The sequence below is a fragment of the Erpetoichthys calabaricus genome, chromosome 14 (genome assembly GCF_900747795.2).
Source record: "Erpetoichthys calabaricus chromosome 14, fErpCal1.3, whole genome shotgun sequence".
NCBI classification, from domain to species: Eukaryota; Metazoa; Chordata; class Cladistia; order Polypteriformes; family Polypteridae; genus Erpetoichthys; species Erpetoichthys calabaricus.
In genome coordinates, this window is record NC_041407.2 from 60,934,925 (window position 1) to 60,957,682 (window position 22,758).

Below are 22,758 nucleotides of genomic sequence, written 5' to 3' on the forward strand. Positions count from 1 at the left end.
TGAAAAAAGTTTACTTGAGATTTTTGCAAATTTATTAAAAATAAAAAAATTGAGAAAGCACATGAACATAAGTATTCACAGCCTTTGCCATGAAGCTCAAAATTGAGCTCAGGTGCATCCTGTTTCCCTTGATGATCCTTGAGATGTTTCTGCAGCTTAATTGGAGTCCACCTGTGGTAAATTCAGTCGATTGGACATGACTTGGAAAAGCACACACCTGTCTATATAAGGTCCCACAGTTGACAGTTCATGTCAAGAGCACAAACCAAGCATGAAGTCAAAGGAATTGTCTGTAAACCTCCGAGACAGGATTGTCTCGAGGCACAAATCTGGGGAAGGTGACAGAAAAATTTCTGCTGCTTTGAAGGTCCCAATGAGCATAGTGGCCTCCATCATCCATAAGTGGAAGAAGTTCGAAACCACCAGGATTCTTCCTAGAGCTGGCCTGCCATCTAAACTGAGCGATCGGGGCAGAAGGGCCTTAGTCAGGGAGGTGACCAAGAACCCGATGGTCACTATGTCAGATCTCCAGAGGTCCTCTGTGGACAGAGGAGAACCTTCCAGAAGGACAACCATCTCTGCAGGAATCCACCAATCGGGCCTGTATGGTACAGTGGCCACATGGAAGCCACTCCTTAGTAAAAGGCACATGGCAGCCTGCCTGGAGTTTGCTAAAAGGCACCTGAAGGACTCTCAGACCACGAGAAGGAAAATTCTCTGGTCTGATGAGACAAAGATTGAACTCTTTGGTGTGAATGCCAGGCGTCACGTTTGGAGGAAATCAGGCACCGCTCATCATCAGGCCAATACCATCCCTACAGTGAAGCATGGTGGTGGCAGCATCATGCGGTGGGGATGTTTTTCAGCGGCAGGGTCTGGGAGACTAGTCAGGATAAAGGGAAAGATGAATGCAGCAATGTACAGAGACATCCTGGATGAACACCTGCTCCAGAGCGCTCCTGACCTCAGACTGAGGCGACGGTTCATCTTTCAGCAGGACAACAACCCTAAGCACACAGCCAAGATATCAAAGGAGTGGCTTAAGGACAACTCTGTGAATGTCCTTGAGTGGCCCAGCCAGAGCCCAGACTTGAATCCGATTGAACATCTCAGGAGAGATCTTAAAATGGCTGTGCACCGACGCTTCCCATCCAACCTGATGGAGCTTGAGAGGTACTGCAAAGAGGAATGGGCTAAACTGGCCAAGGATAAGTGTGCCAAGCCTGTGGCATCATATTCAAAAAGACTTGAGGCTGTAATTGCTGCCAAAGGTGCATCGACAAAGTATTGAGCAAAGGCTGTGAATACTTATGTACATGTGATTTCTCAGTTTTTTTATTTTTAATAAATTTGCAAAAACCTCAAGTAAACCTTTTTTCACGTTGTTATTATGGGGTATTGTGTGTAGAATTCTGAGGAAAAAAATGAATTTAATCCATTTTGGAATAAGGCTGTAACATAATGTGGAAAAAAAGATGCACTGTGAAAACTTTCTGGATGCACTGTATATGTGTTAAATTGGTTGTATTAAACAGGAGAGTATCATTGTTGTATTCTACTAATAAAGATGAAAAAATGATGTATACTACATGACTTTTTGAAGAAAAATGAGCATTGCATGAAAACATTGTACGATTTCGCTAATCTTTTTACATATTATATATATATATATATATATATATATATATATATACACACACACACACACACACACACACACACACAGGTCCATAAATATTTGGACAGAGACAACTTTTTCCTAATTTTGGTTTTGTACATTACCACAATGAATTTTAAATGAAACAACTCCGATGCAGTTGAAGTGCAGACTTTCAGCTTTAATTCAGTGGGGTGAACAAAATGATGCATAAAAATGTTAGGTAACTAAAGCATTTTTTTTTTTAACACAATCCCTTCATTTCAGGGGCTCAAAAGTAATTGGACAATTGACTCAAAGGCTATTTCATGGGAAGGTGTGGGTAAGTCCGTCGTTATGTCATTATCAATTAAGCAGATAAAAGGCCTGGAGTTGATTTGAGGTGTTGTGCTTGCATGTGGAAGATTTTGCTGTGAACAGACAACATGCGGTCAAAGGAGCTCTCCATGCAGGTGAAAGAAGCCATCCTTAAGCTGCGAAAACAGAAAAAACCCATCCAAGAAATTGCTACAATATTACGAGTGGCAAAATCTACAGTTTGGTACATCCTGAGAAAGAAAGCAAGCACTTGTGAACTCAGCAACGCAAAAAGACCTGGACGTCCATGGAAGACAACAGTGGTGGATGATCGCAGAATCATTTCCATGGTGAAGAGAAACCCCTTCACAACAGCCAACCAAGTGAACAACACTCTCCAGGGGGTAGGCGTATCGATATCCAAGTCCAAGTCTAATCCATAAAGAGAAGACTGCATGAAAGTAAATACAGAGGGTGCACTACAAGGTGCAAGCCACTCATAAGCCTCAAGAATAGAAAGGCTAGATTGGACTTTGCTATAAAAAAGCCAGCACAGTTTTGGAAAAACATTTTTTGGACAGATGAAACCAAGATTAACCTCTACCAGAATGATGGCAAGAAAAAAGTATGCAGAAGGCATGCAGAACAGCTAATTATCCAAAGCATACCACATCATCTGTAAAACACGGTGGAGGCAGTGTGATGGCTTGGGCGTGCATGGCTGCCAGTGGCACTGGGACACTAGTGTTTATTGATGATGTGACACAGGACAGAAGCAGCCGAATGAATTCTGAGGTGTTCAGAGACATACTGTCTGCTCAAATCCAGCTAAATGCAGTCAAATTGATTGGGTGGCGTTTCATGATACAGATGGACAATGACCCAAAACATACAGCCAAAGCAACCCAGGAGTTTATTAAAGCAAAGAAGTGGAAAATTCTTGAATGGCCAAGTCAGTCACATAATCTTAACCCAATTGAGCATGCATTTCACTTGTTGAAGACTAAACTTCAGACAGATAGGCCCACAAACAAACAGCAACTGAAAGCCACTGCAGAAAAGGCATGGCAGAGCATTAAAAAGGAGGAAACCCAGCATCTGGTGATGTCCATGAGTTCAAGACTTCAGGATGTCATTGCCAGCAAAGGGTTATCAACCAAGTATTAGAAATGAACATTTTATTTCCAGTTATTTAATTTGTCCAATTACTTTTGAGCCCCTGAAATGAATGGATTGTGTTAAAAAAATGCTTTAGTTGCCTCACATTTTTATGCAATCGTTTTGTTCACCCCACTGAATTAAAACTGAAAGTCTGCACTTCAACTGCCTCTGAGTTGTTTCATTTAAAATTCATTGTGGTAATGTACAGAACCAAAATTAGAAAAAAAGTTGTCTGTGTCCAAATATTTATGGACCTAACTGTATATACTAACATACAGGTGGAATCCATTTGTAACAAAATTCATTGGAGTACAAAGATTTTTTGTTACAATGGAAATTTTGTTGTAACAAATATGGGGAAGACACATATACTATTGTGACAGGGGGGTCACCAGCCATTAGCCATCTCTAACGGCAGCAGCACAAGGACAGCTACAAAGCTGCTCTGCGGTGTTTGATAAACAATAAACCAAGGGCAATGCAATCAGTTTTCCTCTTCAGGATCAGGCTTACTGCGTAACATGCTTTTGCACAATGTTCAGAACATTTAAAACCAGGCTTTGGCCTGCTCTTCTTGCAATCTCCTGATATACCACAGCTCTGATTCTGAGCTGCTGGTGTTCTTCTAATCTGAAGATGGGAGCTAAAACAGGATGATTGCCCCATGTTGCGGCTCCTACCTCGTGTACTTGACTACTGCAGTAACAGCTCCTTATTTTGAATGAAGTCTTGAGACTGTACCTACCTTCTCTATACAGTAATAAAGTACCTGGATTTTCCTTGGAAACCTGGACTCACCTTCCTGTCTCTCATGCAATTCTGTGACCCAAGCTTGACAATATCTGTATAAAAACCCAGCATTTTGTAGGGTTCCTGAGACTCGGCTAAAGTGTAGGCACGGCATTAAGTCTTTTTTGCATCACTTTATTATCTTTGATGGCTATTTTTGGTCCCCAAAAAAAAAAAAAAAAAGTTTGTTCTACTGAAATTGACATTTTGTTGAAACGAAATCCGTTAAACATGAAGTTATATGAATGTTTGTTTGGGCCAGCCAAAAGTATTCGTTATTCTGAAAATTCCATTACTTCGGCATTCACTATTAACAGGATTTGACCTGTATACACACACACGCACAGTCCATACAAATTCACAGATACATATTATATAATTACATTTTATACAAAGAATTATAGAGCGACTATTAAATTTTAACACTGTACTTTTGTCTTTGCCAAAATATTGTATTATGGTTCCTTGTGCTAACTCAGAACTTTTTTCGAGTAGCATCCAATTGCAGAGCCATAGCACCATACGTCACCGCAGTTACAGACCCGGAAGTGGCGTCACCTTCGTTTCAGGACTGACTTCGTAAAAATTACTTTTGGAAGGTTTCGGCAAAGTACGGAAAGTAACATCTGGTCAAGGACCCGTTCAGAAATTAAGCGATAAAAATGAGAAGGGAGAAACAATACATCAAACCAAATAATATGCATCATTATGAAGTTCAGAGGGTTTCTTCCATCACGTCGTGTCATACATAAAACTAAACAATACGGATCGTTTCTGTGAAATACACTATTAACATTACATTGTGTTCGGGTCTGTGGGAACCATTTAACATGTCGACAAAATTAAAATCATCAAGATCTGTGTTAATTGAAAATAATTTTTGTTTACATTCATAAAATGAAATATACAATTACAATGTTTGCACCGCGTTAGAGTTTAGTAAAACAAGAATAAAAGTTACTACATTTTTTAAAATGTAAAATGCATGTGTGAAATATTGGCTTAGAACAATTTTAGAATAAACATTTAAGCCAATCTAATATTTTTAAACATGAATGTGAAGAAAACGACAATACATATTCTACACTGAATTATGCTATACAGTGATCCCTCGCTATATCGCGCTTCGCCTTTCGCGGCTTCACTCCATCGCGGATTTTATATGTAAGCATATTTAAATATATATCGCGGATTTTTCGCTGCTTCGCGGGTTTCTGCGGACAATAGGTCTTTTAATTTCTGGTACATGCTTCCTCAGTTGGTTTGCCCAGTTGATTTCATACAAGGGACGCTATTGGCAGATGGCTGAGAAGCTATCCAGCTTACTTTCTCTCTCTCTCTCTCTCTCTCTCTTGCGCTGACGTAGGGGGGGTGTGAGCAGGGGGGCTGTGTGCAGCTGCTTCCTGAAGGACAGGCTGCACGGAGCTTCGCATACTTAAAAGCTCAAAGGGCACGTATTGATTTTTTTATCTGTCTCTCGCTATCTCTCTCTCTCTCTCTCTCTCTCTCTCTCTCTCTTCCTGCTCCTGACAGAGGGGGTGTGAGCTGCCGCCTTCAACAGCTTTGTACCGGCGGTGCTTCGCATACTTAAAAGCCAAAAAGCCGTATTGATTTTTTTTTTGACTGCTTGCTTTGCACTCCTTTGAAAAGGAAGATATGTTTGCATTCTTTTAATTGTGAGACAGAACTGTCATCTCTGTCTTGTCATGGAGCACAGTTTAAACTTTTGAAAAAGAGACAAATGTTTGTTTGCAGTGTTTGAATAACGTTCTTGTCTCTCTACAACCTCCTGTGTTTCTGCGCAAATCTGTGACCCAAGCATGACATTCTAAAAATAACCATATAAACATATGGTTTCTACTTCGCGGATTTTCCTATTTCGCGGGTGGCTCTGGAACGCAACCCCCGCGATGGAGGAGGGATTACTGTATATTAATTACCTTATATAGAACTACTCTAATTTTTGTCACTTATTATTATAAACGATGGGTCATCAAAAGAAAAAAAAAATACTAATAAGAGCACAATTTATTTATATAGCACCCTTCCTATGCCCAAAATTCAGAAAGAATAACAGGACCTATATAACATTGGCTACGAATAATATCTTCACTAAATAAAGATTAATACAGGATATACAAAGTATTCAAATAGAATAAAAGACAATAATCCAGACTAAAATACAACATATAATACTACAAAAAACTCTTGAACAAATAACAAATTGTGATAAAAATTCAAACCGTGAGTACCTGGACAGATAGAGGGGGTAAACTGAAAGAAGGGGCAGAATGTCAGGTCTGTTTAATGTCTTCCTAAATGAATGAGTTAAAAACAAATGAATGGAGTCAGCTGATCTCATTAAATTTGGGGGGTCATTCCAAAGTCTGGGCGCAGTACAGCTGAAGGCCCTGCTGTCACCCACAGAGTGCAGGTTAGTGAGGGGCACACAATGAGAGGACCTTAGTGGGCAGGTCAATAACAAAATTTGATATTCAATCCTGTAAGACACAGGGAGCAGTGAAGGTGCAGCAGGATGGCTGTGATGTGCTTGCTGTTGTTGGTTCGTGTCAGGACTCTTGCAGTTGAGTTTTGAATCAGCTTAGAAGTGGCACCTGCCAGTAGTGACTTAAAATAATCAATGCGAGATGTGATAAAAGCACGTACAAGATCCTCAGCATTAGAAAAGGAGAGGAATGAGCAAACATAAGAAATGTGACACAGGTGGAAGTTTCTTAATATGACTTACATGGGTGAAATAAGAAAAGCAGGAATCAAAGTGACACCACAGCCATCCTGCTGCACCTTCACTGCTCCCTGTGCCTTACAGGATTGAATATCAAATTCCGTTATTAACCTGCCCACTAAGGTCCTCTGATTCTGGCCATCTTGTTGTGCCCCACACTAACCTGCACTCTGTGGGCGACAGCAGGGCCTTCAGCTGTATAGCATCCAGACTTTGGAATGACCTCCCAAATTCAGCGGAACCTTGGTTCACGACCGTAATTTGTTCCAAAACTCTGGTCGTAACCCGAAGTAATTTCCCCCACAGGATTGTATGTAAATACAATTAATCCGTTCCAGACTGTACGAACTGTATGTAAATATATCCATCTCTCTATATATAAAAGGAAATCCTGGAATGGAAAGCAAATGCAAGGCTACGATACGCGATAATCTTGAAAGACATTTAAAAGACCCGCGAGACCAAGGAGACTTGCCACGGTGCGTCTCACGGGGACCGTAAACATGAGACTTGGTGCCAAGAGATTGTCCCAGGGCCGTAGCAAAAAGGACAGCGGCTGTACAGGCTTTAAAGAGATCGAAGGGCAGCACGACAGCAGCTATAACCCCCCAACCCCTTCCGAACGCGAGCAGCATTATACATCCTGCAAGAAAGAATTCAAACACGCCGGGGCCAGTAATAAAAGACAGGTATTGCTTTAACAAGGTCACGCGAGACCAGGCAGTGAGCCATCACTTAAAACAAGTCAACAGACCTCTAAGCTAGCAGTTGTTGGATTGCTTTTGGCAGGCAAGCATCATGTGCTCTGAGCTCTTAAAACAACAACATGCGACAGGCAGAAGAGGCAGCTAGCAAGCAGCAAAAAGACAGCAAATGATCCAAAGGCATATCCTTAGCGTACGTTCAGCCGCAACACCCTTCACAACACGAGCAGTATTATACATCTGGGAAGAAAGAGATGTAACCAGGCACGTGGCCTAAAATAAAGGACAAGTATTGTTTTTACAAAAGTTTTTAAAGTAAAAGTGAAAATAATGCATATGTAACAATTCACAAGAAAATAACAATCTCTTTAAATTGTAGATTGCCTGCCTATGGTAAAGTCATCCCTGATGAATGGGGGTGTGGGAATGAGGGGTCCTTTCATCGGATTAGCGCTATTTCAGATGTGGAATGGCAAAATGGGGGAAGCAGCTTGATGAATGAGGTCTCCAGGACTTAAATCCAAATCATATTATGTGATATCATCTAATGTGAAATTCTACTCCGTACTTCTAGAATTTTTATTTTTATATTGTATTGAGGATTTATTCTGTTCTATGTATTGTACTGTAGGGCTCAGAATTAAAAGACAATGTGTAAAATGACAAAGTAGAACTTCATAATGACGTTTACAAACGTTGGCGCTAAACACATGCAGAGCAGGTTAGAGACTATGAAACCAGTGAAATTAGAAAGGCTCAAAAACATGTGGAGAAAGTTAAAGGATATGAAAGGCGGAAAATTAGAAAATATAAAAAAAGAAAGTAAAGATCTCAGTAGCGCAAACAAACAAACTGCCTCATTTAACTATGCACCAGTCTAACTTTGGTTTTGCACAATAATTACTACACTATTGCACCTTAACACTTAATTCTGCTTTATTCACATAATTGTACTTATGTATTATGTTCTACTATACTGTTATCTTTCAATCTATGACTTTTTGTTAATCTAACTGATACTCTTCTAACTTTGCACAGTTTTTGATAAGTGGATCAGGATGCATTTCACTGCATGTTGTCCTGTATAACTATGCATGTGACAAATAAAGAATCTTGAGAATTTCAAAAACGGAGTTTACCGCACATGCATTTATTGGTTATTTTGTTAATGTATATATATTTATCTGTCTGCTTATTTAAAAAGCTAAATATACCCCAGGAGTCAAAAACGTTCTGTCTAGCCCTTGTACAAAAACCTAGACAAAAGCTGGGGTATCACCTTGGTAACCCCATGTACTTTTGGAACTGTGAGGAAAATAGCATGACTTTACAGACAGGAGTCCAATGCAGAACTCTACTTACTTTTTTACTTTGTAAAAAAAAATTATTAACTGCTGATGATATAGATCGTTTTGTCTGTGCTGAAATTCCAAACAGAGAAACCTGTCCTGACATCATTAAAAAGATTCAGCATATTGGGACTGGCAAGATTACAAATATTGTTTTTACAGAAGTTCTGAAATAAAAGTGAAACTAATGAAATAGCAACAATTCAACGAAAAAAAAATCTTAAAAAAGTGTGTACAGTAATCCCTCCTCCATCGCGGGGGTTGCGTTCCAGAGCCACCCGCGAAATAAGAAAATCCGCTAAGTAGAAACCATATGTTTATATGGTTATTTTTATATTGTCATGCTTGGGTCACAGATTTGCACAGAAACACAGGAGGTTGTAGAGAGACAGGAACGTTATTCAAACACTGCAAACAAACATTTGTCTCTTTTTCAAAAGTTTAAACTGTGCTCCATGACAAGACAGAGATGACAGTTCCATCTCACAATTAAAAGAATGCAAACATATCTTCCTTTTCAAAGGAGTGCGCATCAGGAGCACAGAATGTCACATAGATAGAGAAAAGCAAACAAATCAATAGGGCTGTTTGGCTTTTAAGTATGCGAAGCACCGCGGCACAAAGCTGTTGAAGGCGGCAGCTCACACCCCCTCCGTCAGGAGCAGGGAGAGGGAGAGAGAGAGAGAGAGAGAGATATAGAGAGAGACAGAGTTTGTTTTTCAATCAAAAATCAATACGTGCCCTTCGAGCTTTTAAGTATGCGAAGCACCGTGCAGCATGTCGTTTCAGGAAGCAGCTGCACAAAAAATAGCAACGTGAAGATAATCTTTCAGCATTTTTAGACGAGCGTCCGTATCGTCTAGGTGTGCGAACAGCCCCCCTGCTCAATCCCCCTACGTCAGGATCAGAGAAAGTCAGCGCAAGAGAGAAAGAAAAGTAAGCTGGGTAGCTTCTCAGCCATCTGCCAATAGCGTCCCTTATATGAAATCAACTGGGCAAACCAACTGAGGAAGCATGTACCAGAAATTAAAAGACCCATTGTCCGCAGAAATCCGCGAACCAGCAAAAAATCTGCGATATATATTTAAATATGCTTACATATAAAATCTGCGATGGAGTGAAGCGCGATATGGCGAGGGATCACTGTATCCGGAAAACCAAACACGGGAGTTGGCGAGCGAAGCCCCCTAGTAATTATAAAAAGAAATCCTGTCCTGGAAAGCAAAAAGCAAGTCTACGATACGTGATCTTCTCGGGAGACATTTTAAAGACCCGCGAGACCAAAGACACGCCCTACTTACAATCTATCAAATTGGACAATAGGCAGCAAAACATTCAGTCTTGTGAAGGATTTGAGCACACACAGATCCACGGCTCTCAGAGCATATAAAGCGTATAAGGATAGTACGTTATAAATTAAATGTCGACATATAAGCAAAGAAGAAAGCAGCACGGAGAAAAGAGACTCAAATGCGTTGGCCAGAAAAATGAGCAAAAAAGAATAATCGCGTGCAAATCCAGAAAATAAGGAAAGTAATTATCAGCCCGGAACAAGTGGAATTGAAAAAAAAGCACGTCCAATCTGGCTCAGAATTAAATGACAGTGAGTAAAAGACAAAGTAGAACTTCATAAAGACGTTTACAAACGTTGGCGCTAAACACATGCAGAGCAGGTTAGAGACTATGAAACCAGGGAAATTAGAAAGGCTCAAAAAAAATAAATAAATAAAAAATAAAAAACCTTGCCGCTATACACATGAGGAGAAAGTTAAAGGATATGAAAGTAGGAAAATTAGAAAATATAAAAAACAAAAAGAAAGTAAACATCGCAGTAACGCAAACAAACAAACAAACTGCTTCATTTAACTATGCACCAGTCTAACTTTGGTTTTACACAATAATTACTACACTATTGCACCTTAACACTTAATTCTACTTTATTCACATAATTTTACTTATTTATTATGTTCTACTATACTGTTATCTTTCAATCTATGACTTTTTGTTAATCTAACTGATATTCTTCTCGCTTTGCACAGTTTTTGATAAGCGGATCAGGATGCATTTCACTGCGTGTTGTCCTGTATAACTATGCATGTGACAAATAAAGAATCTTAAGAATTTCAAAAACGGAGTTTACCGCACATGCATTTATTGGTTTCTTTGTTAATGTATATATATATTTATCTGTCTGCTTATTTAAAAACCTAAATTTACCCCAGGAGTCAAAAACGTTCTGTCTAGCCCTTGTACAAAAACCTAGACAAAAGCTGGGGTATCACCTTGGTACTTTTGGAACTGTGAGAGGAAAATAGCATGACTTTACAGACAGGAGTCCAATGCAGAAGTCTACTTACTTTTTTACTTTGTCTATGCTGAAATTCCAAACAGAGAAACCTATCCTGACCTCATTAAAAAGATTCAGCATATTGGGATTCGCAAGATTACAAATATTGTTTTTACAGAAGTTCTGAAATAAATGTGAAACTAATGAAATAGCAACAATTCAAAGAAAAAAAAAAATCTTTCAAGTGTGTATCCGGAAAACCAAACACGGGGGTTGGCGAGCAAAGCGAGCAGGGGGCGAAGCCCCCTAGTTTTTTTAACTATTTTTGTGCTTAAAAATCTTTAAATGAAACCATATAATGCACAGCGTAATAGTAAACTAAATGTAAAAACATTGAATAACACTGAGAAAACCTTGAACAGAGAAAACTAACATTGCAAGAATTCACGCTATAACCTTATGAACCACTCGCTGTAAAAACTTTTTAATGAGTTTTAAGCATAGGGAAAAACATGAACATTTGAAAAATCCGTAATTTAATAAACAACCACGAAAAGTAACATTGCAACAATGCACACTACGAACCGATCGCTCTAAACAGAAGTGAAGTAGAGGTTAAAATCCAATAGAAAAAAAGTCTTCATTAAATAAGAGGTTAAAACAATGCTCAAATCAGTCTCTTTAAAAACAAGCCCGGTGCATTCTTTAACTGCCTTCTTGGCCAGCCCTCTCTCTCTCTCGCTGCAGGGGGGATGCACAGGGAGACACTGAACACATGCGGAAATCATCGGCGCGTACAAACCGGAAGGGAAACTGGCTTGTCCATCACAAGAGTGTGTGGTCGTGAACAGATGCAAAAGTTTGGTGAACTTTTTCATTGTAACCCGATTTGTACATGGTCCGAGATGTTCGTGACCCGAGGTTCCACTGTAATGAGATCAGCTGACTCACTTCATTTGTTTTTAACTCATTTGTTTAGGAGGACATTAAACAGACCTGACATTCTGCCCCTTCTTTTAGTTTACCCCCTCTATCTATCCAGGTACTCAAGGTTTGAATTTTTATCACAATGTATGTTATTTGTTCAAGATGTTTTTGTAGTATTATATGTTGTATTTTAGTCTGGATTATTGCCTTTTATTCTATTTGAATGTTTTGTATATCCTGTATTAATCTTTATTTAGTGAAGATATTATTTGTAGCCAATGTTATATGGGTCCTGTTCTTCTTTCTGAATTTTGGGCATAGGAAGGGTGCTATATAAATAAATTGTGTTCTTATCATTATTTTTCTTTTTTTTCTTTTGATGGCCCATCGTTTATAATAATAAGTGACAAAAACTAGAGCAGTTCTATACAAGGCAATTAATATATAGCATAATTCAGTGTAGAATATGTATTGCTGTTTTCTTCATATACATGTAGAAAAATATTAGATTGGCTTAAATGTTTATTCTAAATTAGTTTAGAATAATATTGCACACATGCATTGTACATTTTAAAAAATGTAATAACTTTTATTATTAATGTTTTACTAAACTCTAACATGGTGCAAACATTGTAATTATATTGTATATTTCATTTTATGAATGTAAACGAAAAACTATTTCCAATTAACACAGATCTTGATGATTTTAATTTTGTCGACATGTTAAATGGTTCCCACAGACACGGACACAACGTAAATGTTAATAGTGCATTTCACAGAAACGATCCGTATTGTTTAGTTTCATGTATGACATGACGTGATGGAAGAAACCCTCTGAACTTCACAATGATGCATATTATTTGGTTTGATGTACTGTTTTTCCCTTCTCATTTTTATCTCTTAATTTCTAAATGGGTCCTTGACCCGACGTTACTTTCCGGGCTTTGCCAAGACCTGCGAAACCTTCTAAAAGTAATTTTACGAAGTCACTCCTGAAACAAAGGTGACGCGACTTCCGGGTTTGTAATTGCGGGTCTACAACTGCGGTGACATATGGTGCTGTGGCTCTGCAGGTGGATATTATTGCTTTTTTCAGCCCTTACTTTCAGTTATGTCTTAAAGAACAAAAAACCAATTACAAGACAGTTTCAAGGTATGACTTCTAATTATATGGTGGCTTCATGATAAATATTCTAGATAAAAACATTGCAACTTAATTTGTTTGCATCAGGCTAACAAGATATAAATCAGCATAATGACTAAAATGCAAAACTTATCTCATAGGCATGTTAGTTTGTAAATAGTACTTAAACAACACATTAATGCCTCGCAGTAAGGAGACTTGGGTTTGCTTCCCGGGTCCTCCCTGCGTGGAGTTTGCATGTTCTCCCCATGTCTGCGTGGGTTTCCTCCCACAGTCCTAAGACTTGCAGGTTAGGTGCACTGGCGATCCTAAATTGTCCCTAGTGTGTGTGTGTGTGTGTGTGTGTGTGTGTGTGTGTGTGTGTGCGTGCCCTGGAATGGGCTGGCGGCTTGACCGGGATTTGTTCCTGCCTTGTGCCCTGTGCTGGCTTTGACTGGCTCCAGCAGACCCCTGTGACCCTGTGTTAGGATATAGCAGGTTGGAGAATGACTGACTGACTGACAACACATTAATACTTACAGTATTTTAAAAACAAGTTCTCTGGATGCTCAAAACTATATCTCCTATGATCTGATAGACGTTCTACATAGTAGTAATAGCATTAAACATCCACAGTTTAAGATGGTGTCAACTGAAGATTTTAAATAATGGCAAATTAAACTACTAACTATATTCTCCTTTTTAGCATATATTTTACACAGTATTGAATGCCCTGGCTTAGAAGGGTTTGGAAGGAGACTTTTGAAAAACTACTTAAAGAATCTTACTTTGGATAACGGATTATATTATAAACATTTTTAAATATGTATGTAAAAGACAGTATATCTACAGATAATTTTCATTCATGTTGTTACTCCCACCCACTGACATTTACCAATATAAGAAAACAACTGTGAAAACTGAAAATTAAAAGTTAGTGTTTCTCTAAGTATTCTTTATTTTAAGCACAAGCAATAATATCCAGATGTTTGGTCTCTTAACATTCTTCAGTTTTATCAGAAGATAGGGCTTACACTGTTGGCCTTTTCAGATGGCTGTTTCTTCATTTGCAAATTGCACCTGCAAAAAGCAAAATATTACACAAAAACTAGTTCCATATAATTTGGCATGTGTCTAGCTATTTTGCACAAAAAACTGAGGTAAAACTTATTAAGGACTTATTAAGTGACTGTTAAACTTTTTGTGGTTATGTGGTTCAATTTCCAATGGTGCTGTTCCCTGATATCTTCAACTTCCTTTCACTAGGCATATTCTAACCTCCCCTTTGTCTGTCGTACTCCATGCCTGTACTCATAAATCATTTACTAGCGTTAAGCACTTCATCACGCAAAAGATCAAATTGTACAGGCAGCCTGCAAAAGTGGAGAGTGAAAAGGCAAAGACCCATTATTCCTAAATGCAAGGCTGGTGTCCTAAAACACAAGAAATGCTTGCCATGTCTTAACTATACTTATTATAAAATGTATTTACTTAAGAACACCTTTATATAAGCACACAAAGCTCAGCTGAAGGTTCAGAAACCACCTGAGAGTGAAGTTAAGCAATGAAACCACCTGAGATTGAAGTTAAGCAATCTACAGGTACCCATTCTCTCTGATAACCACGTCACCATTACATATAAAAAGGCATAGGTTTAATCCCACAACACTGCCAAAGAGTTCTGTGCTGGCTCCGTATCAAAGACCATGTCAGATAAGAATACAGAACAATACTTGCTTTTAAAGTATTTATGGTTTAATACATTTGAATGTAACGCCAGATAACTAAATCCTTCATACCATGAAAATCTACTAGTCTAATAAACTGCAAGCACACTAGTTTGGGAAAGAAAAAAATCCATTTGAACAGGAAAAGCTGATTTCACATAAATGTGCATTTTTTTCTTAGCGTTTAACCATGCATTTCACATGATAGGGTGCGCATTTTACCTGAATGTCTGCCAGAACATCTCTAAATTGCCCATCACATTTTTCATCAAAAAAGCCTTACAGTAATTTATTGGCTTTTCCAGGCAGACTGCCAGTTAAAAATTACATAGTTAAAGTGAGACAGTCTTGCAATTGGAGTGCTTATTTCAGCTAAAAAAATGATTTATGTATTTAAAAATGTATAAACTCATCAACCCTCCTCTTCCCTATATGAAATGTTTGGCTGACATTTTCCTGAACTAAAGTGATCACCATCAGGTAAAAGAGAGCTTGAAAAAAGCCATACCACTATCATATCAACAAGTGATAAGAAAAACTTAAATGGTGTTTTACAAAAGTCAAGCCCATTCTTGTTTTGCTCTCCCTCCCCAGGCACCTTTTTTGATTGTCTGGCACTACCTACCATCATATTTGATTGAGAATGGCAAGAGACACACCTCTTTGGCTTATGACTCATCTAGAGCTGCTGCCTTGAGGGAGTCACTTGGGAAGATTTACAGGTTTTAACCTTTGTAGTGCAAAGAAGCTTGAAAGAATCTGTCAGTCTACACACTTCCCAGCCTTGGATTTTCATTCTCTGTTGCACTGTTAGTTTCTGCCTGTTTTCAGTCACCTAAATTGATCATTGCCTAGGTTAAAAATATCTTTAATGTTTTAATGACATTTCTGAGAATGACAGCTTGGCTAACATAGGACATTTGAAGTTTGCACTGAAAACTGTGCTGTACACACATACATACATACATACATATTTGTATCTAATGCATAATGTTCCACTGTTTACATATAACAATATTGTTTTGTGTCTGCCAAATTTTTTCCTTACTAATTTTTAATTACTGTATAATATTCTGGGCTGGAAAATGGAAGTAAACTTAATAGAAATAAAATTAAAGTAAACTGAACATTACACTTCACAATAAACTACAGTATAGCTAGAAACATTAATTACACAAAATACAAACACACTGTAGATATGTTTTGCATCTTTCAATCTATAAAAAAGGCACAGTATTAAAATGTTTCTTGGTCTTGAGAGATTTCTTTTGCCAAATATCAATTTTTAAAAGTCTATTTTTAGAAAACATGCTTTTGATAGCACAATTAATCAAACAAGTCTGCAGCACAACTATAGCATTTCGAATTGGCTGAGGTATGAAGCATACAAAATTCAATGGCACCAAATATTGACATACAAAAATGATTACTAAATTCACTTAATGACATTTGTTACCAGCTAAAAAATGTTCTAAATATCCTGGAAAGCATGCATACAATTATTGTCCTTTTAAACCAAACCAGTCTATAAGTCTATAACAGAAGCCAAACTCAAATGATTTAAAAACCTGCCTGCTTAGTTAGGGTGAAAGGAACAGCAAAAGTAGTAATAAGGGTTGAAAGGCTGGAACAGTGCAGTCATAGTTAAGCATTTCCTGATCTACTGTGAGCATCTTTATCTTGATGCTTCATGACCTTTCACTCGTGTTCTTGTTATCCTTTTTGAGCTTATCAACATGTTAGATATTGCCAGGATTAACACATCATATATCAGCCAATACTGTATACAGATAAACCAAGGATAAGATACACTTGCCACCAATATCAGTTGTCAAGTTTAAAACATAACAGCTTGATGAAAACTGTATCAATCTAGATCATCTTAGGGATGAAGGCATATTATGATAAAGGGAGGAAGAAAAACTGAACAAATTATCTGGAGTCTGTAAAAAGAAACCAGCATTTTCCATTTAAAGAAAAGAAAATTCAGACTAGCAATAAATACTTCTGGCTACTGCAAAATTAATTTAGACTCTTATCCCACTTGACCACTAAGGAATTCCACTTATTTCCTTTCTTAGATGTAAAACTCTAAAATGATTATATGAATAGAGTGAAACACGTGAAGGTCTCCAATATTTGACAGAAACATTAATTCACAGTAGTAAACACTAACTTTTTAAATGTATTACGTTCACTAGCCTATAAATACTGCTTTTCTCTATTAAGCAAGTTATTATTTAAACAATGTTTAATTAAGTATAATGTGCAACATCTAATGTTCACTGCAATTACAATGTATACTTCAATGAGTGAAACAACTGACATGAAAATACAGACTACATAGGTGATGATGAACATAAAACGAAATAACCATAAATACAGTATAAGACTGTAATCTTGATAGCAACACAAGGTGCCACAAAGACACTCGTTTCTTTGAAAACCCTCTGCAAAGATACTGATAAAAATAACTGAAGCAGAAATTTTATTGACAACATATTTATCCATAAAACGCTGATATCTACAAAACTAACATATCTAGAATTTAAAAAAGAAAAAAAATATAAAAATTCCCTCAGTATACTGTCATTAGGGGAGGTCATTCAGACACATTAAATTTCTTTCATAAGCCTTGGCACTCAGCTGTGGTTAGGAATAATAGGAAAACAAATGATGCCTGTCCTGTAATGGTATTATTAATCAGCTGCTTTTGTAAGGGTAACAGTAAATCAGTGAAAAGCTACTAACTCTTAAACTCATGAAAAAAAAACAACACACAACTAATTTGTTAACTGGCAGGAAATTTCACAAATGGAAACAAAACACAGAAGACTCATTACACTCCTCTCCAGACAGAACTAAGCTTTATATGAAGATCATTCCAAAAAGCAGATGAGTTACAGACATACCCTGTACTTGCTACCTGACACACTGGGATCAGTGACTACTGTAGATATCTGCTATGTGTAGCTCAACGCCATTGCATTTAAGGCCACATAATACATTCAACACATCACCAAACTGAACTATGTCAACAAGTAGAGAGGAATATATATAGTGATATAATGTGCTAATAAAGATGTATGGCTAAAAACAACAAAAGAGCATGTCCAAAATAAGCATTGACTGCTTGCTGGCAGCTGTAACTGCCATTCACTTTCTGAACTGTTCATTCCAATTCAGCTTTGCAAGGTGACGACAGAGCATTCCCCATCAGCACCAGACACAAGGTAAAAACTAACACAGGAGGAGAAAACAGTAAATACATTGTTGGGCAAATTCACACACAGCTACACAAGGACAAATTTTAGAGTTATCAGTGAACCTAACTTACAAGTCTTTGAAATGCAAGCAGAAAGTCAAATACGTAGTGGAGACTTACTGGCCACAAGAAGACCATGCAAAACTTCATGCAGCTAGAAACAGACAAGGATTATTGTCCAGCCTACCAGAACAATAACACAGTAGCACAAGTACTATACAACCATGTGATCCCTGTGGAAATACAAACAACTAATTTTTATAGCACTATTAAAAAGCCACAAAAAAAAATTAAAATAACGTTTAAACACAATCTGTTTATATGCACATATCGCACTGTGTTTTTATTGAACCTTATTTTGTGCTTTATTTTTATAAAAATGAATGAAAACAGAACTCAGAACCTGTTGATATAAAGTGTAATATCAAAAAACGCAATATAAAAAGTCCTTTCAATTGATGTGTGAATTTTTCTGTGCACTACCACTGTCCCAAAGACATGACTGTGGAATTGACTTTTGGCTCTAAACTGACCTTACTGGCCCTGCATGCGGCTAGCACCCCATCCTTGTGTCAGTTGTGGGTAATCTGGAACTGGAACAAAAGGGTTTGTAAAATCAATGAATTAAAAATAACTAGAGAGCATCTACTCATCCAATATTGGAATTTGATTTTTTCTATTACCTGGTTTAAGGAAAAAAGATGTGGCAACATTAGACTAGAGGTAGTGCCAAATCCTAAATGAAATTCAGGTCCATCACATGGCACACTTATACTGTACCAATTTAAATTTGCAAAAAAATAACTGGCATGCCAACAATTGCAAGAGATTTGTGTGCTTGGAGAAATCCCATGCAACCAAAGACAAAATGTAAAAACTCTAGTGACCTGGTTGGAAATGTCAGGAAGTCGGGACAGCCTGAAGCTACAAAGTTAACTCCACTAACTATTATACATGCATGTGCCCCTAAAAACTGCCAAGATCTTTAAATACAATTTACTCATCATTTAAGTCAGACAGGCACCATATATAGTATCATCTGCACACAAAAATAAAATAGTTCAAAATACTAAACACTATTTATACCTTGAACAAGTTAACTTTAAACAAGAAATTTTTGTTTGTTTTTTTTTTTTTAACAGCAAATTATAACTAAATCTTCTGAATTGAAATTTATTCTCAGTTGCTTCCACTTTAAAAGTGTTTTTTTGGTGGCCATTCACTAATGTTCTAGGACACCACAAAGTGTTTACACTTAAACTTTAAAAAGAAAAATTAATCTTAGGTGATACATTTGAACTGATATGTAATGCAAAATATAGTACAGTGGCAACATGCTGCAACAGCTTTAATAAGATAACAGGAGAAGAAAAGTCAGAGAATAAACAAAATATTTGATGCCAAGATGAAAAACACTTTCTGGCAAAGTACTCAATTTAGAAAACAATGAAAAGAATATTGTCATTGGAATTCACTTTATAAGTTATCCAATAAATAGTGCATGTTAGAAGCCAGGGAAACAAATGGTAATAGTGGACAACTAAATTATAATGGGATTCTCAAAACAAATCAATGTGAGGTGTAACAATCAAATATGTACACATTTATTGTTCTATCAAAGAATACATAAATACAATAATAAAACTACTAAAATATGGAGGTTGAAATGTTGTTAAAGTATTTTAAAATGTCAAGTGAAAATATATCAACTTATTAAATGGTAGAGAGACAAATTTTCAGTGTTCCACAAGACTGGATCCTGGCACCTTGAAAGCAACCATTTCCTTGTTACTTTACACCTGGTTGTTTTCCCACATTACTGTATACTGGCAGTTTCAATTTATTTTAGATAGCAAAAGACCGACTGACGGGGTATAGCTTGTTACATTAGTCCATACAAGACTAAGGTAGCCAAAACAAACTCATTTGTCACTTCCCTGGACCATTTATCCTGAACACAGTCACAGAAAGCCAAAGCCTGAACCAGCAATAAAATGCAACATGGGGATCCATAGCTGATGAAAGTTTACTCCAACAGTATGTCTGCTTAAGCCAACCGTCAGATGAAAAATGTAAAAATTAAAATAAGAGGAAAACACTTAAACTGTGCTTCAGAACGAGGTGACTGAGTTTATTAGTCATGCTAATAAAACTGAAAACAAATCTATCTAAAATATTTTCAGTCATTATGAAACAATTAACATTCTTGCTTCAATCACTGTGATTCTATTATGCTGTACATGTTAAACATTATTATCACTGCACTCCGCTTGCAATTCCTGCATATAAAAAGTGAAAAAAGTTTGGGCATGTTCAAATTTAAAACTGAACTAGTATAATTACAAGACCTGGTAGAGTTTAAGCTGTCAAGTTAATGTCGTCTAATTGCCTCCCAAAAGAACTATATACAAGCAAACATAATTTGTCAGAATTAACCAAATATCTTCTTTTCAGACTTTGCCATATGCAAATGACAAAAATACACAGAGTAGGTAAAAGGAAGAGGAGCTTATCTGTTATAAGGATGTTTCTAAAAAGCTTTTAAAATATAACACTGAACACATTTTTTGCTCTCTGTACCATTTTTTCAGTTTACCTGCTTTACTTACAACTGCTCTTTAAAGAATTCTAAGTGTATTTTGCCAGTCACAGTATTTTTTTCAAATTTCAAGTGCATTCAGTATATGAACTCAAAAAATTTAAATTACACTTGATCATTGAGGTATCCATTCATTCCTCCTCTCACTTACTGAATGCAATTAACACAACTGTATCATCACTGTGATATTAAAATATTACTTTCCAAATTATAGTAAATAACAAAAACGGTGCCTAGTGATACGGTTCTAGCATCATCACTTGTGTATCCATACATACATACATACATACATACATACATATTCCAAAGCTACATTGTCCTGAGCAGGGTCGCAAGGAAGCTGGAGACTAAGGCGTACAAAATCCCCAAAACATAAACTAGTCTCATACTGCCAGAAAATTTGGTTATGTCATATTTACTTTCAATGGGCCTTCTGAAAATTGAAGGAGGATACAAATGATCTTAACGAAAACAATTCAACACTATTTCTTTCAATATGTAACACTAATCAATAACTATGAACAGCCCTTTATCTTTAAGAAATTAAATCCCAATAAAATAGGTAAAATATTGATGCAAGTGCTGCAGTTTTTGGAAGGACACTGTAGAAGCATTTAAAATCAACTTTTTAAAGTAACAGCTTTAAGGTGAGTACATTCAGAATGAAATAATTTCCAAAGCTTGAACTTAAAAAGATGCAATTTCAAATTGCTTTGTTCTAATCATATTTGAATGATAAAAATTGATTCATCGTGAACAATCCTTTCATCTCCAAATCGAGAAAAGAAACGTTTGCTTAACTTCTGAATGGCTCACTGTGATCAAGAACAAAAGGATGCTTGAAAAAAATATTAGTATTTGATGACGTAAAAAGTGCAAAATACTTGGTAAAAGAAACTTTACTTTAAAATGCAAAGAGCACAAAATTTGTGTTAAGACTTCATTCTTACAATACTGCCTTGTCTGCATGTGTGATGATACAATAAAGTGGTGCGTCTGCAAAAGGATGATGAGGGTATCAACTTTAAAGATCTCCATTACGTGTAATCTTAACTAAGAAAGAAATACTGAAAGACATGGTGAGCATTTTAACGAAATATAACCGCAGATGTCAAGCATGTTGAAAGCTAGCCTCTGTTGTGCTACCTGGGCTTCAGTACTACCGAGACCCTGATGCGATCACTTTAGCGATGTCTTCAAATAGCTTTGACAGCGCCAGAAGAACAATAGAAACAGACCCTTCTCGACTACTTGCAAAGAGACAAAGAGATGCTCTAGAGTCACGAAGGAAACGTGCAGCAGGTTTCATTCCTGTGCTCACCATGTGTGTTAGAAATGACTCTTAAAGCGGAGATTCACTAATACACCTTTCAATAGCAGCCGCTACAGCGGGTCTCTTTGTTTAACTGAAGGGGTATAAAGAGTTTGGGCAATGGCAGTGGGTGCATTCCCACCTACCCCCTTCCAGCCGCTTGTTTCTAGGACTATCGACTGGTCATCACGGCCTACATCACAACAAACACCTGCACCACTAGGACTCAACTTTGTTTACTTTGAAAGGCGTAAATAGCAACAATGCAAACAATCGCACATCACCAAAATAAAGGAGAAGGGCGCGTGCAGCGCCTCCAGGAGACTCTGGGCCACCCGTCTCCCGCAAGCAGATGGGAGGAGGGAGGGGTTCTCGTCTCCGGGATGGCGATTTAAAGAAACAGGAAACCCCAACCCGCCCCCCACACCAGTGAGCCCACATACCTGCCATAGATGCCCTCGGTGATTCGGTTCCGTTTTAACGGCCGCCGGAGTTTGCTGCAGTCCGCATTGCGCCGCTTCATTTTCCTCCCCTTCGCTTCAGGTCTCTAGAACCCCCCCAACCAGTAACCCTTTCCAGTTTGGTGGTTTTTGGGGAGGAGGTATTTGTCGCGAACGATAACTGTATTTATTTTTACCCAGCTGGCAAGAAATACATCTGTATGGAAAGCAAAGAACCACTGCAATTAATATTATTATTTAACTGGTAACAAAGAAATAAATAAAACGACTCTCTAGTAGACCCTCCCTCTTTCCTTTCAGCGCAGTCTCGCTACGTCTAGACGTCACTAGTCACACAGAATGATTGATGGGGAA

The 22,758-nt window shown here is 37.5% G+C and overlaps 1 protein-coding gene across 1 annotated transcript in view; it reads right to left on the reverse strand.

The window, feature by feature from the left end:
- The window catches only part of maco1b (macoilin 1b), a 99,646-nt gene extending 76,929 nt beyond the window's left edge, over positions 1 to 22,717 (reverse strand). Inside the window, exon 1 of the mRNA XM_028818711.2 lies at positions 22,387 to 22,717. Coding sequence (XP_028674544.1) covers positions 22,387 to 22,466 — 80 coding nt within the window. The 5' untranslated portion in view covers positions 22,467 to 22,717. The remainder of the gene's footprint in view (positions 1 to 22,386) is intronic.
- Positions 22,718 to 22,758: the final 41 nt, after the last annotated feature.